The 13,864-nt window shown below is 31.8% G+C and overlaps 2 protein-coding genes across 4 annotated transcripts in view; one reads left to right on the top strand and one right to left on the bottom strand.

The window, feature by feature from the left end:
• The first annotated feature begins 2 nt into the window (after window positions 1-2).
• LOC106717076 (RCC1 domain-containing protein 1) lies at window positions 3-1,974 on the top strand. Its single transcript, XM_014510778.2, has 2 exons — window positions 3-720; window positions 1,217-1,974. Exons 1-2 carry the CDS (start codon window positions 122-124, stop codon window positions 1,704-1,706), a joined length of 1,089 nt encoding a protein of 362 aa, XP_014366264.2. The 5' UTR covers window positions 3-121; the 3' UTR covers window positions 1,707-1,974.
• Window positions 1,975-4,023: 2,049 nt separating this feature from the next.
• The window catches only part of LOC106717323 (bestrophin-4), a 34,193-nt gene continuing 24,352 nt past the window's right edge, over window positions 4,024-13,864 (bottom strand). For all 3 annotated transcript variants that reach the window (XM_014511171.2, XM_014511172.2, XM_014511173.2), the window contains 7 exons: window positions 12,272-12,401; window positions 11,750-11,988; window positions 7,667-7,795; window positions 6,214-6,321; window positions 5,532-5,762; window positions 5,162-5,426; window positions 4,024-5,037 (listed from right to left, as the gene is read on the bottom strand). In XM_014511171.2, the coding sequence (XP_014366657.1) occupies window positions 4,460-5,037; window positions 5,162-5,426; window positions 5,532-5,762; window positions 6,214-6,321; window positions 7,667-7,795; window positions 11,750-11,988; window positions 12,272-12,401 (1,680 nt within the window). In that variant the 3' untranslated portion in view covers window positions 4,024-4,459. The remainder of the gene's footprint in view (window positions 5,038-5,161; window positions 5,427-5,531; window positions 5,763-6,213; window positions 6,322-7,666; window positions 7,796-11,749; window positions 11,989-12,271; window positions 12,402-13,864) is intronic.

The raw sequence follows: 13,864 nt of genomic DNA on the forward strand, positions 1-13,864 counted from the left end.
TTTAAGTTTGTTTATACTGATTTTATAAATTGATTGATTAAATAAATGCGAACGTAGACCAAAGTTATTTTCTCTGTCATATTTAACATAAATCTAAATATTATGAGGTATAGGCGGAAATATGACTACGAGATATAAGGTTTCTGGAAATAACTTATTTGGACAATGGTTTTTAAATGAGCCGATATTGGAAAAGTTTCAATTAGTGTCAAAAAATCACGGCTTAGATTTTAAATTAATGCATATGTCATGGTCTCACAATGTTTTTCAAAGCAAAAATGCAATATATGTATCCGGAGCCTGGGATAACAATGAAAATGTTGTGAAAAGACTGGATCTATTTTTCGGTGTTGAATTAAAAGCTACAGACTTATTGGCCGCGGGTAACGACGACTTTTTTTACGTAGTAGATGTTAAAAGATTAACAATATGGATAATGCACCATGAGTTTGATAAAACATTCACATTTCATCCCCTGGATTTAAAGTTTAGTCTAGGAAAAATGGAAAAAGAAAACAACGATATCGAAATTGTTAAGATGATTGTATCAAATAAATCTGTCTATTTTTTAACAAATAAAGGCTGTATTTTTACTGGAATACCACCAATATATTTGGATACAAGGCATTGTTTAGGAAGAGCTTGTGATGTCGCTTGTGGGTATGAGCACTGTATTCTCCTTACTGATTTTGGCCATGTTTATACATGGGGAAGTGGAAAGTAAGTTCATAATTATTTTATATATGCATTTATTACTACCTCCCTGAAAATTTAAATATATCATTCATCATTTAGATTAATGAAATTTAAAAGTTGTTTAAAAATATATTACACTGCTAGAAACTAAAAATCCTTTTTTTATATGAATTATAATAAGATTTAAATTGAATATACTCAATTTGAAATATCTATTAATATTAACAGTGATAGACACCAGCTACAACAACATTTGTTACATGTATGGACCAGCTCACCCAGTGATATATCACAACCACACAGAAGACTAACCTCAAGTGGAATCATTTCAGTGTTTATGGTAGTTTGGGGAACCACTGCGAATACCAGTGAAAATAATGTCGCAGAAGCAAAGCCGCGGTATGCTTGTTGAAGGTCTAATTTTAGTCCTTTTTCCCTTTCCACCCTTTTCTTATAATGATGGGAAGGGAAAGTTTTGTTCATTAACTAACATAATCATTTCCATGTTTTTCAATTATAGGAGGTTTCAACTAGGTCATGGTGATATTGAAGATATAGACAAGCCTCAAGAAGTAGATGCTTTAGCTGGAATAAAAATTACAAAGATTGCTGCGGGAGGTTATCATTGTTTAGCACTAAGTGAATTTGGAGATGCTTACACTTGGGGTTGGAATGATGAAGGTCAACTTGGTATTTTGGATAATGTTGAACATCCAAGTATTGAAAATCCTATTCAATATTCAATACCAAAATTAATTGATATCTATGATGAAAATGGTGAAATTGTAACCATAGATATTGTTGATATAGCATGTGGGTCAAAGCATTCAGCTTTAAAATTGGCAGATAATACAGTGTGGACGTCTGGTTATAACAAATATGGGCAATTAGGACTATCATCAAAAATGTTTCCGTCTGTTAAATATTTTAGAAAAGTATATGAATCTTGTGTCAATTTCAAGATTATATGTGGGATATGGTGTACAGTTATCGAAACCACAAGTAATTAGTTTTATTAACATTGAACTTATAATTTGAACTTTTCAAAACCCATCTGGGTATAGTAGGTTTTGCACTATGTGTGACAAGTTAGTTGTTCATGTTTTCCTCAACAATGCAATATTGTATTCAAAATTTAAAAACTCTTTTTTCTTGTTTATATTAGAAGGTGGCATATGAGCAATTACTCATGTGAATTCTCTGGAATAATGAAACAACATCCATAATTTCTGAGAGTATGCAACCTTCAATCAATAAAAAAATAGATGAAGATTGAGTGCAGGGATTAAGTACTCGTATTATCATTTACTTCCGTATTAAACCCAATTGGATTTATATATAAATGATTGTATTGTTCTGTATTCCTAACAAGTAATTGTTTTTAACATATAATGTATTTTAAATGAGTCTTATACTTCATTATTTTAATAAATGTAAATTAGTTGAATCATTTTTTTTTTTTCACACATTGAGTTTCTTACCAAATACTATTATTATTTAGGGAAGTAAAAAATAGTACTTAATTTTTTTTAAATTCAATTAAATTAAATAAAAATCCCTTTTTAAGGAAATTGTGGGACAATAATACAGACACAGCTTATGTTAATGTAAAGAAAGAAGTGCATTAAGTTATTTTACTTATTCCGTTGGTGTAGTGACCCAAAGTGAATCTTGGCCTGCAACACATGAGATCACCGCCGCCTGTCCAACGCTATCTCCTGCCAGCTAAATTTATTATTAACCAGCTTTTACTCGCGACTCCGTCCGCGCGGAAAAAAAAATAGAAAACGGGGTAAAAATCCTATGTCCGTTTCCTGGTTCTAAGCTACCTTCCCACCAATTTTCAGTCAAATCGATTCAGCCGTTCTTGAGTTATAAATAGTGTAACTAACACGACTTTCTTTTATATATATAGATATGTAGATAAATAAAGGTATTTCAATCAAAAATAATTGTTTGATTATGAATTATGGTCATATTTCGATATTGTATGACAAAGTCATAGACTACAAAAGAAATATATAGTTCAGTTTATTAAAAAAAGTAGAAATTCACTTAAAGTGATCATAAAAAATTGCAATCCCTTATCAATTAATAATCCCCTTTACTAATATTAGACATCATGTTACAATTTTAAAAAAGTTGTACCTATAACCTCCCGCTCGTGAGACAGTGTCTTACATATTTAATTTTTGGAAATAAGATCAGTGAAAAAATATTTCAAGCAAATCATTTATTCTTTTCATCTATAGATTCTTTAGTATAATAAATCCTTTTTTTTATTACAAATCATTAACATAACTAAGGTAAAAGTACTAATACCCGACATTGAGTTTTAGGATATCAGGTTTTACTAATAACATTGGTGGAAAACATTAATAATTGTAACTTTTAAAATAAAAATAAAAACCTTTATAAATATAATACAAGCTATGTTACATAGCTTGAAATATATATCTACAATATACACAATTATATAAAAACATATAAGTTCTACAAATCAAGGTATAACATATCATACGAGTTCTTTACCCTTTTTTAAGTAAGAGATTCTATAATTTTTAATTGTATTTAAAATAATAGTGGAATGATTAAGAGAATTTTTAAATGTCTACATTACTCTACATTTCAGTACTTTTTTAACAAATAGAAAAAGAACAACAATATTTATAATTAATAAATATATTGTTATCAAGACTGGCATCTCTGTACTAATTAACAACGAAAATGTACTTCGAAATATGAATAGACCATTTTACGAGTCTTTTTTTTTTAATATTCTACCTATTAATTAAATTTCAATATATTTTATTAACACAATTAGCAAGCTTTCTTTTTAATAGATAACTTACACACATTTCAAAATATTTTCTTTACAATCTTAAGACAAGCTAAAAATTAGCTGCACTCAAAATAAATAAAATCTATATAAATAAAATTTTTATGTAATGCTTTTCTTTGTGTCTTACAACTTAACTTTCCATTTCCACAACCAAAACGCATCTACAAAAACATTTTGTTTAATTTATTTTTTTCCGTGATAATGAGAGACATATTGTTTATTTTTTGTTTCGACATTTGAAACCTAATCTAAGTTATTACTTATCTTTTTGTTGTTTGGATAATTCATATCAAATTATATTTAAAAAAAATTGTATATCGCAGAGATGCATGCATTGTAACATTATATATAAGATTTGTATATAATAAAATAAAAAAATAGAGATTCACAGTTTTAAACTTTAATCTCACTACAAAATTATGTCAACATAAAATATTTTGGGTCTAATATCAATATTTGTGACAATCGTCATCATATAGTCATCGTCAATTATGTCAAAATTCGTATGAGATTTTTTGTGTACTTTACGCCGCCCGAGAGATCGTTGCACAAATTTTGTCACAAATATTAATGTTAGGTCCCAAGTACAAAAACTTCAAAATAGATATAAGAATTTTTGTTTTACATTTAATTTTTGTAAAAAAAACATAATTATAAAGATACCTCATATCTTATTGTCGCGCATCAGTATTTTTATCTAACGTATTTTTCTATTTCAATCCCTGTTTGTGCTTAATATTAATGTCATAAACATTCGTCAAATAAACAATTTCACTATATAGATACAAACACTATTATCACTATTCGTATCTTCGTCACTCAAAACGCTATAATTTTGTACAAAAAAAAAAATTAAAAATATCAATCACAATATCTCAAGCACCAAAAAAAATGGACGGTTGATTTTATCACTATTCCAGGTTAAACGTATACTTCGCCTCTTTTGGAGCCGTTCGGTTTCCTTGTGAAGTCTGGGGCGGTCGCAGTGCTGGTGGCGCTGTGTTCACTGTCGCGATCTGACGATGCTACTTCCACTACTGTGGTACGAGGAGATAAGGGGGTTCCGATTACGCCTTTACCTCGCTCCGTGCGAGGAGTAGAAGGCGCTGACCCATTCACTAGAGTCAACTGAGATACTCCCATTGGTGATAAAGTGACAGACGAGACGACCGGAGCCGCCGTCAACATTGGTGCTAGACCTGTTGATGTGAGGTTAGGAGAGAGCACCGCTTGAGCGAGTGCTGTTGTCCCCGGCTGACCTGCATGTAGCGTGTTATTAACTGAGCCGCTATCTAATTCTTGTATAGGTGAAAGAACCAATGCACCGAGTACAGGCACTTCGTTTTGATATCCCTGATGAGCCATTATAACACCCATATTCTGCATGCCGACGGCGAGCCTGTTTTCACGGTCTATAACCTCTTTGGTGACATCAGGTGTGGGGATTCGAGGTCGGTTGCGGAGTGTTATTGGTATCGCGGATCCATTGCTTTTTTGTCCTGAAAATACATATTTTATGTTAAGAATTAAAACGGTAAAAGCTTAATATGTTTACAAGGCATTTGGTCGATTTTGGTTGTAGTAAAAAAAGCATAGTACATAGTAAAGCTTCCTATATATTACCATGTTTGGAGTTCTGCCTATGTTGGCCACGAACCGATTTCCGTCCAACTAATCTTTCGTAGAGCGACATCTTGTGATGTGGCGGCGCCGCAGCTGTGGCCTGACCAGCTTCAGGACTAGAATACACGACAGAGTTGTGGCGGTTCCTTCCGAAGAGACCTCCTGAAGAATACGCGGTAGACGCTGAACGTACAGATTCCATTCGAGATATTTGCCGTTGAAACCAATTCTTTCTTCGTTCAACTAACGGTGTATCAACACTTTCCTAAAATGGAAGATAAATTAATTTAATTTTACTATTCATTTCTATCCATATGTTAACTGAACAAATAAGTTAGTTAAATCAAATCATGGAGAGAGATACACTTACGTAATCTGCGTATGTTTCTTCGTTACTTTTCCTTGGTATTTGTACATTAGCGTATACAGCGTCTTCAGCTTTGACTTTGTAATGATCAGCGGAACAAGGTGGCTCGTGACGTCTGTAATGTTCTGAGGCGACGGTGTACGGCAAATCCTTAGGTACCACTTCCTCCCAATACTGGTCTTTAAGAAGTTCTGGATGTTCTTCATGCATTTCATCCACTATCATATATGCAGCCTGAAAAAAAATAATTAAATATGAGTTAATTATTTTAAACTTTTTTGAAATTGCTTAGACGTTATTACCATACGTAGAGTAGTATTTAAGTGCGACAACAACAAAATTATAATGACATTCTAGGCCGAAAATCGGTCGAAAAAACATCAAATGTCTTTTTTTTTATTTACTGTAATATGTACTGTTATTTTACTATACAACTAGATGGCATTAATATCAATGTTAATAAGGATCTACTTTTTAGCTGAATAATAGAAAAATAATAAAATAAAAAATCTTAAAATTTTGCTATGTTGCCAAAAAAAACATTATAAGCGTTTCAATTATAACAAATAAACTTTTGCCGTCATATCTATTAGGTTTTTGTTAATCATCGGCCTGAATTAAAAAATAAATCGTGTTAATTGAGAAGGTTAAAAGAGAAAGTTTTTAGATATGTACACTTACGAACCTTGATGTGCCTGTCGATAAGCCAGTTCAACTCGATATCGTCGTCGTCCTCGCCGAAGGGATTTATAAGTACCTCGGCTACCTTCAGCCAACCAACGTAGAAGCAAAACTGTAATAATCGACATGTTTTTTTTAGTCTATACTTGACAAAAAAACTGTCAATATTATATCCAATCAAGAAAGCATTTACAATCCATTGCTATTTCTAATTGAACCGCAGTCTTGAATACTTGATCTTTTGAATTAAAATGTACCCGTGTAGGAAAAAGCTGTGAACTCTACAGTTTAATTGACAGTTAAAATTTTGCCTACCCACGCACAGTTTTAACTGTACAATAAGTTTGTTTAGTTAAAACTAAAGTTGTTTTTGTACACTACTGCTTTCATAACAAAACAAGTATGTATAAGATCAAAGTTTGTTTTACACTGACATTTATTTTCATACTGATTATCATTTGTTCTGAATAAATAAATTAGAATATATCCCCATATAGGGGAAATGACACAATTCGTAGGTTCTGAACATCGCACGAGTCGTTTCGCAGAAAACAATTGTAGGTGTATGGGCGTAAAGGGATGCGGGGGAAGCGGACTGTGCTGTACACATGCGCTCGCGTCTGACCTTGAGCGGACAAAAAACTAAAGCGGAAAATACAATTGGAAAAAAAATAAAGATCGTTTTTGTAACGAAACATGAAAATTCTGTAATACAATGGTGATGATCACTTTGGTGTTCCCGACGCTTCGTTTGCTCCAAAGTATAAAAAAGTAAATAAAGTCATTTGTTGATTATACGCACACGTTTTCTCACTAATCTTTAGGAGATATCTTTCTTATATTCAATCAAGTATTATTGAGCTATTTCATATAGTTAAATGAAGCAAAGTTACACGAAACAACCGGTCGAAAGTCTACTTTACACTGAATGAGTTTTTAAGTTACATTTAAAATATACATGTATGTTTTTATATAACTAAGTTTGGTTCGTGTTTAAACCTGTTTGTTAATTAAATGATTACTATTATAACTGCCAAACATCGTCACATTGGAGAAAGTTGAAATTACTAGATAACTTTTTATTTTAACATTTTTTGCTATTTAACTTTACACGAAACGTATGTGTTGTATCAAAAAAAGTATTTTAAAAATAAACAATTTAAAAAAATATAGAATTGCAAGGTTATGAATTATTCAAATTACTCTTGATTAAAATTTACTCCAAATTGAAATTAATGCATTAAGGTCAAGTGATTGTGTGTTGTGTAGTTATTGGAGTTTTTTTTTACGTCCGTTGAGAGTAATAAAAATATTTTAGGCTCTTGAATAAGTAAATTCATAATCTATGTGCACAGATTTATAATTAGTTTGATGTCAATTTGTCGGTTGCGAATTCATTGTTTACAATATTTGGAAAGAATACATAAAACATCTAGTTGTTTAATATGTAAACTGACCTGTAAAGCGGTGAACACAGGGAAGTAGACATCGGGTTCGTACTTGGAGGTACTGCCGGGGGCAGGTGGCAGGAGCTGGCGACCCATTAGAGCGGCCACAAAGTACGTATACAGAGCCAGTGTAACAACCTGGAAATATTAAAGATAACGATTTAAGTTATTATTACATGTAGCCACACATAAAAAAAAAATTGTTTGGCAAATGAAGAAAGTTTAAATCTTATTTAATCAAGGTTTTTCACAAAATCACATTAACACATTCATAAAGAACAAATTACAACAAAAACGTTATTGAAATTGTTAGAATGTTAGGATCCTAATAAATCGTCATTTATTTTTTTATTATTATTATTATTTCAATCGATGTTACTTATGTAATTTTTTTCACCTAAAACTCGCTTAAATGGTGCTATATTAAAGAAAAAAATGTCAAGCCTGTTAATAATATTAGTAAGCAGATTAAAGAGATTCGAGAGACGGGGGATGGGAGAGTGCTAGTTACATAGATAACTATCTATGGAAGTGTAAGGGAAGGGATGATGAGAACAGTGGAGTGAATACGCCTACAAGTTTTAACAGTGGGAATCCACAATTAGTTTAGACAATGTAAAGAGAAGTGAATTCTGAATCATAGAATTATTAAATCTACAATTTATATATTAATATATAATACATATAATTTTTTGATAAATAAAGAAATCATATTATTAATGTGTGTTTCCACTGCTCTAGTTTACGAACTAACAAATATTTAATACAATTTTCGGATTTTATATACTGTGTCAGGTTAATAATCATTATACTTAACTAAGTACCATGATGTAATTTTAATTTTAACAATGTTTAAGCAAACACTAGTTCTATTGTACTAACATCACGTATAAATAGGCTAAGCGCGTGAGTCCTCGCATTTAGTCCTACCTAGCTTTATATTTCCTTGTGGTTGTAATCGCTTATGACTTACCATGATCATATCTGAAGTCACGTAATGTTCTATTCCTATCTTTTCAAACATTAAACAAATATATGAGAAAACTAGCTGTCACACGCGATTCCGTCCATGCGGAACAAAGAAAACTTAGTAATCTATGTGTTCTTCCAGACTATCTTCTACATCCATGCTAATTTTTATGGAGATCCGTTAATCCGTTCTGGAGATACCTTCTATCCATTCATGCAATTATAATATTAGTAAGATCAGAAATATATTTTGAAGTGTAAGTGTATGTAGGTAGGGATATTTAACCAGGAAGGTGGTCAACAAGCATAAGAAAGTGGTAGACAGAAGAGAGAATAATATTAAAAAAGATTCCCCTATTTTCCATCTCTCACTCTGTCGATATCTCTTCTACACTTCTTTAGCTCTTTTTATAAGATTGACAATTCAATAATGACTATTAAGTCATCAATATTAAAAATTATAATACATCTGTCATGTAACATTAATAAACTACTATTATAATAAACTAATGCGAGAACGACTGATCCGATTTCAATGCGGTTTTCCTTAATAGACATTTTCAATGAAGGCTGTTATATGATCTGGTTGCAGTTCTTAAGGAAATCATTATAGCGTACAATGCCATAATAGATATAACAATAATATCTGCCGGCGTACAAACATATTAATATTATCACAGTCAATGATAATTAAGGATTTCTTTTCATCATCACGTTTGCGAGTAGACTTTAACTAAAAATATAAATACAAACTTAAATTGATCATCAGTCTTAAATGTGACAAACGTTGTAAAAAATGTCGCCGTTCCTACTTTAAAAACATAATTTTATTTTTCATGAACTTAGAATCTTATATATCTATATATATATAAAAGAAAGTTGTGTTAGTTACACCATTTATAACTCAAGAACGGCTGAATTGATTTGACTGAAAATTGGTGGGCAGGTAGCTTAGAACCAGGAATAGGACATAGGATAATTTTTACCCCGTTTTCTAATATTTTTTTTTATTCCGCGCGGACGGAGTCGCGGGCGACAGCTAGTATAAAATAAAGTCGTGTTAGTTACTCTATTTATAACTCAAGAACGGCTGAATCGATTTGACTGAAAATTGGTGGGCAGGTAGCTTAGAACCAGGAAATGGACATAGGATAATTTTTACCCCGTTTTCTATTTTTTATTCCGCGCGGAAGGAGTCGCGGGTAAAAGCTAGTATTCTATATATATAAAAGAAAGTCGTGTTAGTTACTCTATTTATATCTCAAGAACGGCTGAATCGATTTGACTGAAAATTGGTGGGCAGGTAGCTTAGAACCAGGAAATGGACATAGGATAATTTTTACCCCGTTTTCTATTTTTTATTCCGCGCGGACGGAGTCGCGGGTAAAAGCTAGTCTATATATATAAAAGAAAGTCGTGTTAGTTACACCATTTATAACTCAAGAACGGCTGAATCGATTTGACTGAAAATTGGCGGGCAGATAGCTTAGAACCAGGAAACGGACATAGAATCATTTTTACCCCGTTTTCTATTTTTTCATTCCGCGCGGACGGAGTCGCGGGTAAAAGCTAGTAAGTAATAAGTAGGTATTATATTTATTTATTTTTTCATTCAGCCTAATGTGTCATTGACCATATCAAATCTTTCTTTTTATTGTCTACTAATTGTTAAGGATGGAATATTGAAATCGATTTCTTTAGCTGATTTTAATTCGATGAACTCACTTCCAAATACTTAGTACAGGGACGAACAGTAAAAATAATACGCTGTAAAGGGGAAATGTTGATAAGTCAAATGAAACATAACACGTTCACTACATGGTCACAGTTAATCAAATGTTTTCATACATGTCTCCGTTCTGTTATATAGCAGTTTGATATTACTGTGCATTCTAAAATAATAATCCGGCATTTAGGTGCAAAAGTCACCCGAAGTCCAATAGGTTTACGTGTCACACTTATAAAGCGTGTACGCCGGTTTTTTATTTGCCTAGTCAAATTGTAGACTTATCTTTAATTGGAATAATTTGAAAATCGAACGAATTCCTCCATTAATTAACGCGTTATTTTTTTAATTTGTAACGGTGATATGTCATTGGTCACTTCAAAGTCAATGATGACTGAATCATCCGATTCTTGAATTTTTATTGGCTGCACAGAAAATGACAACCAATGAAATGTCACCTTTAAAAAGTGTCGAAAAGTTGAGTCTAGACAAATTAAAAACGTTAAGCATACACGAATTGCTACTGTTCAGCATATCTTATTGAAGGCACGGATATAGAACATAGCGTCAAGTAACACATGATATATTTTTCTCAATTCTGCTCAGACGAAGTTGTGGGCCAAAGCTAGTATTTATAAATGAATAATAAACTATATAAGAGGATGATACGAACCGGTCCGATTATTACGAACTTGACAGCCGTTCAATTGTACAGCCAATAAAATACATGTATACAGTTGGTACACGTCAATACAATGTGGTAAATGAATGTTTATCGCTACGACGTTCGCGGTTGATTAGAAACGGTTTTAAAAATCACATGCACGAGAAAAATATTATTATCCACGTTATTAGACACACAACTATATCAATGATATTGATAAATACGCATGAGAAAAAGAGGCCTCTCATTTAAATTATAAGCAATCGTTTGGTTTATTCACATTAAATAAAAGAAACAATATATGTTATGTCTTAGACTCCCAACAGAAAAAAAAACAACTCGAATGTTACGACTATCAAAACAACAATGTTTTATAATAAAAGTTACATTGTTTCTCTTCATAAATACTAGTAATACTCGTATATAGTTAAATAATTTCCACGATGAAATCTACGTCAGGTTTGCGTGACTTATGATTAATGTAAAAAAAAAAAAAACGATATTTTCCTCTTTACTTGTTTTTAAAATGCACAAAGATGAATAAAATACATGCAATTTACATTACAATTAACTTGTCACTTATTAAGTTATTATTGTGTGTGTTTCATTGATTTCAAACAACGATAGCACGTAGTTATTAACCTAAAAATTATTCTACCTTTAATAGTTTCACTATTAATATCTAATGACAGGAATACGTTGGATGTAAAAATAAAAAGAATGTAGTACTAACCTGCGTATATACGAGAGGAACACACACAGTATCGTATCCTATTAGTGCTCCCAATCTCCGTCGTATATCAGATAGTTCCACAAGCAAAGTTTGAACAATGTGATCACTGGTTATCAAGCCCTCCTTACGAGCTCTGTTAATTATATTCGTCGCCCACACGAGTGGCATCCAATACTTCGACATTGGACTCTTGCCGTCCATTTTCTCGAAGACTTTTCTTTCGCTTTCAAGCATCAGACCTGAAAGTCACACATACATTATAGTCTACTACAACTATGCAATAAAATAAAAATAGTAGATATTGAAAGTTTGCTCATTGATTACGACAAACTTATTGTCAAACGACATGTTTGTCAAATTATTTGATCAAACAAAGTTGATTACTAATGATGTCAATAACTTTTAAACAGGGTACCACTATCATATTTGACGGTTGCTTTTATAACCTATACAGTGTTATCGTGGATGAAATACAGTTTCTTTACAGTATTTTGAATTGATTATTGATTTTTTTATGCTTACCAGAATCTACAACATGTTGCCACGTAGGAAATCTTCGTTTGACTCTAAGAGACACTCTTTGTAACGTTATTACATAGGCTAGGATCGCATATCTCACTATATTTCTCCTCATAAGTCTGCCTGTTTCATCCTGTGAACAATAATCATAATATTATTATTAATATGCAAGATGATGATCATTACGCGTCAAATTGATTATTAATTTCGCCAAAGTCAGAAACATAATTGACATTTTTGAATATATATTTGCAACTAAGGTTTTGCACAGCTCATTGTTAACAACAAGGAAACATTAGTGAATAATAAAATAATATGATAACATCGTTGTTAAAGATAAATAACTGAGACAACGCTAGCGTATTGTCCGTTTAAACTGAGAATAGGATACTGTTTCAAACGAATTTAACACGGTGTTGGATTTAATAATAAGATTTTATGAGAATAATAAGAGATAGAGATCTACATCCTAAATACAATTTTATTATTTGTCTGGTTTCAGAAAAAAAAAATCAAATCGTCTGATAGACTAGTAAAATTGGAATAATCTAACATAGACATTTAAGAGATGCTACAAAAATCGTCGAAATAGATATATTCGTAGGCTTCATTTCTAATAAATTATCTTAAAAAGTAAATGTGTGAAGATAAGAGGTATAAATATCGTTTTTTTCGTCGTTATTAGCTGTTGCCCTAGACTGAATTCTGTCAGACTATGTTCTATATCTGCCAAATTTCATCAAGAACCGTTGAGCATTTCCGGAGATACCTTCAAACAAACATTCATCCATCCATCTAAACATTCACATTTCTAATATTAGTGAGAAGTTTTTTTTAATTCGTTAATTTCTTGCAAAAACTTTGATTACAAAGATTTTGTACGCGTATTTCGGCAATGCAAACTGACAGTTACTCAAAGGATTAAACTTGTTTCGACATCTACCTAATAAAATAATCATATGAGATGTTTATAGAACAACGTATAATTTAGCAGCTGTTTAAACATAACACGACTGGTCGAAAGAAGCGTACATTAAACTACTTAAATAAATGTAAATTACATTATGATATAAAATATATAAATTACTGTGTTCTTTTATTTTTTAAAACTGCTTTTGCCCGCGACTTCGTACGCGCTGAATTAAAAAAGTAGTAGCCTATGTATTCGTTGAGCCGTTCTGGAGATACAAAAAAAATGATTACAAAACTGATATTTGTAACTAATTGAAATATTTTGTACGCCGTAATGCGAAAAAGAATTTTAATTGAATCTAAATAGTTATGGAGTCGAAGACATCATTTAACTTTAGTCTAACATATCCTAGCACTAGTCAAAAACAAATACATACATTGAGTACCAACCGGTTTTCGTTTCGAGGACACTCCCCAGGTTCCCTCAGACAGTATCAGTATACTCGGCGTTGACATATCGAATGACGTTCAGTTTCGCGGTCATTTAAGGTTAATTTAGACATAATCTGGAACCGTACGAACCACACATACATACCGTCTTATGTCTAAATGAACCATTACAAGACAAGGCCAAACTTGCCTCCAAAATGCAGGGTGTGTTCAGCAGAGGGAAACTGTATTTCC

Source organism: Papilio machaon, chromosome Z (genome assembly GCF_912999745.1).
Source record: "Papilio machaon chromosome Z, ilPapMach1.1, whole genome shotgun sequence".
Taxonomy (NCBI): Eukaryota; Metazoa; Arthropoda; class Insecta; order Lepidoptera; family Papilionidae; genus Papilio; species Papilio machaon.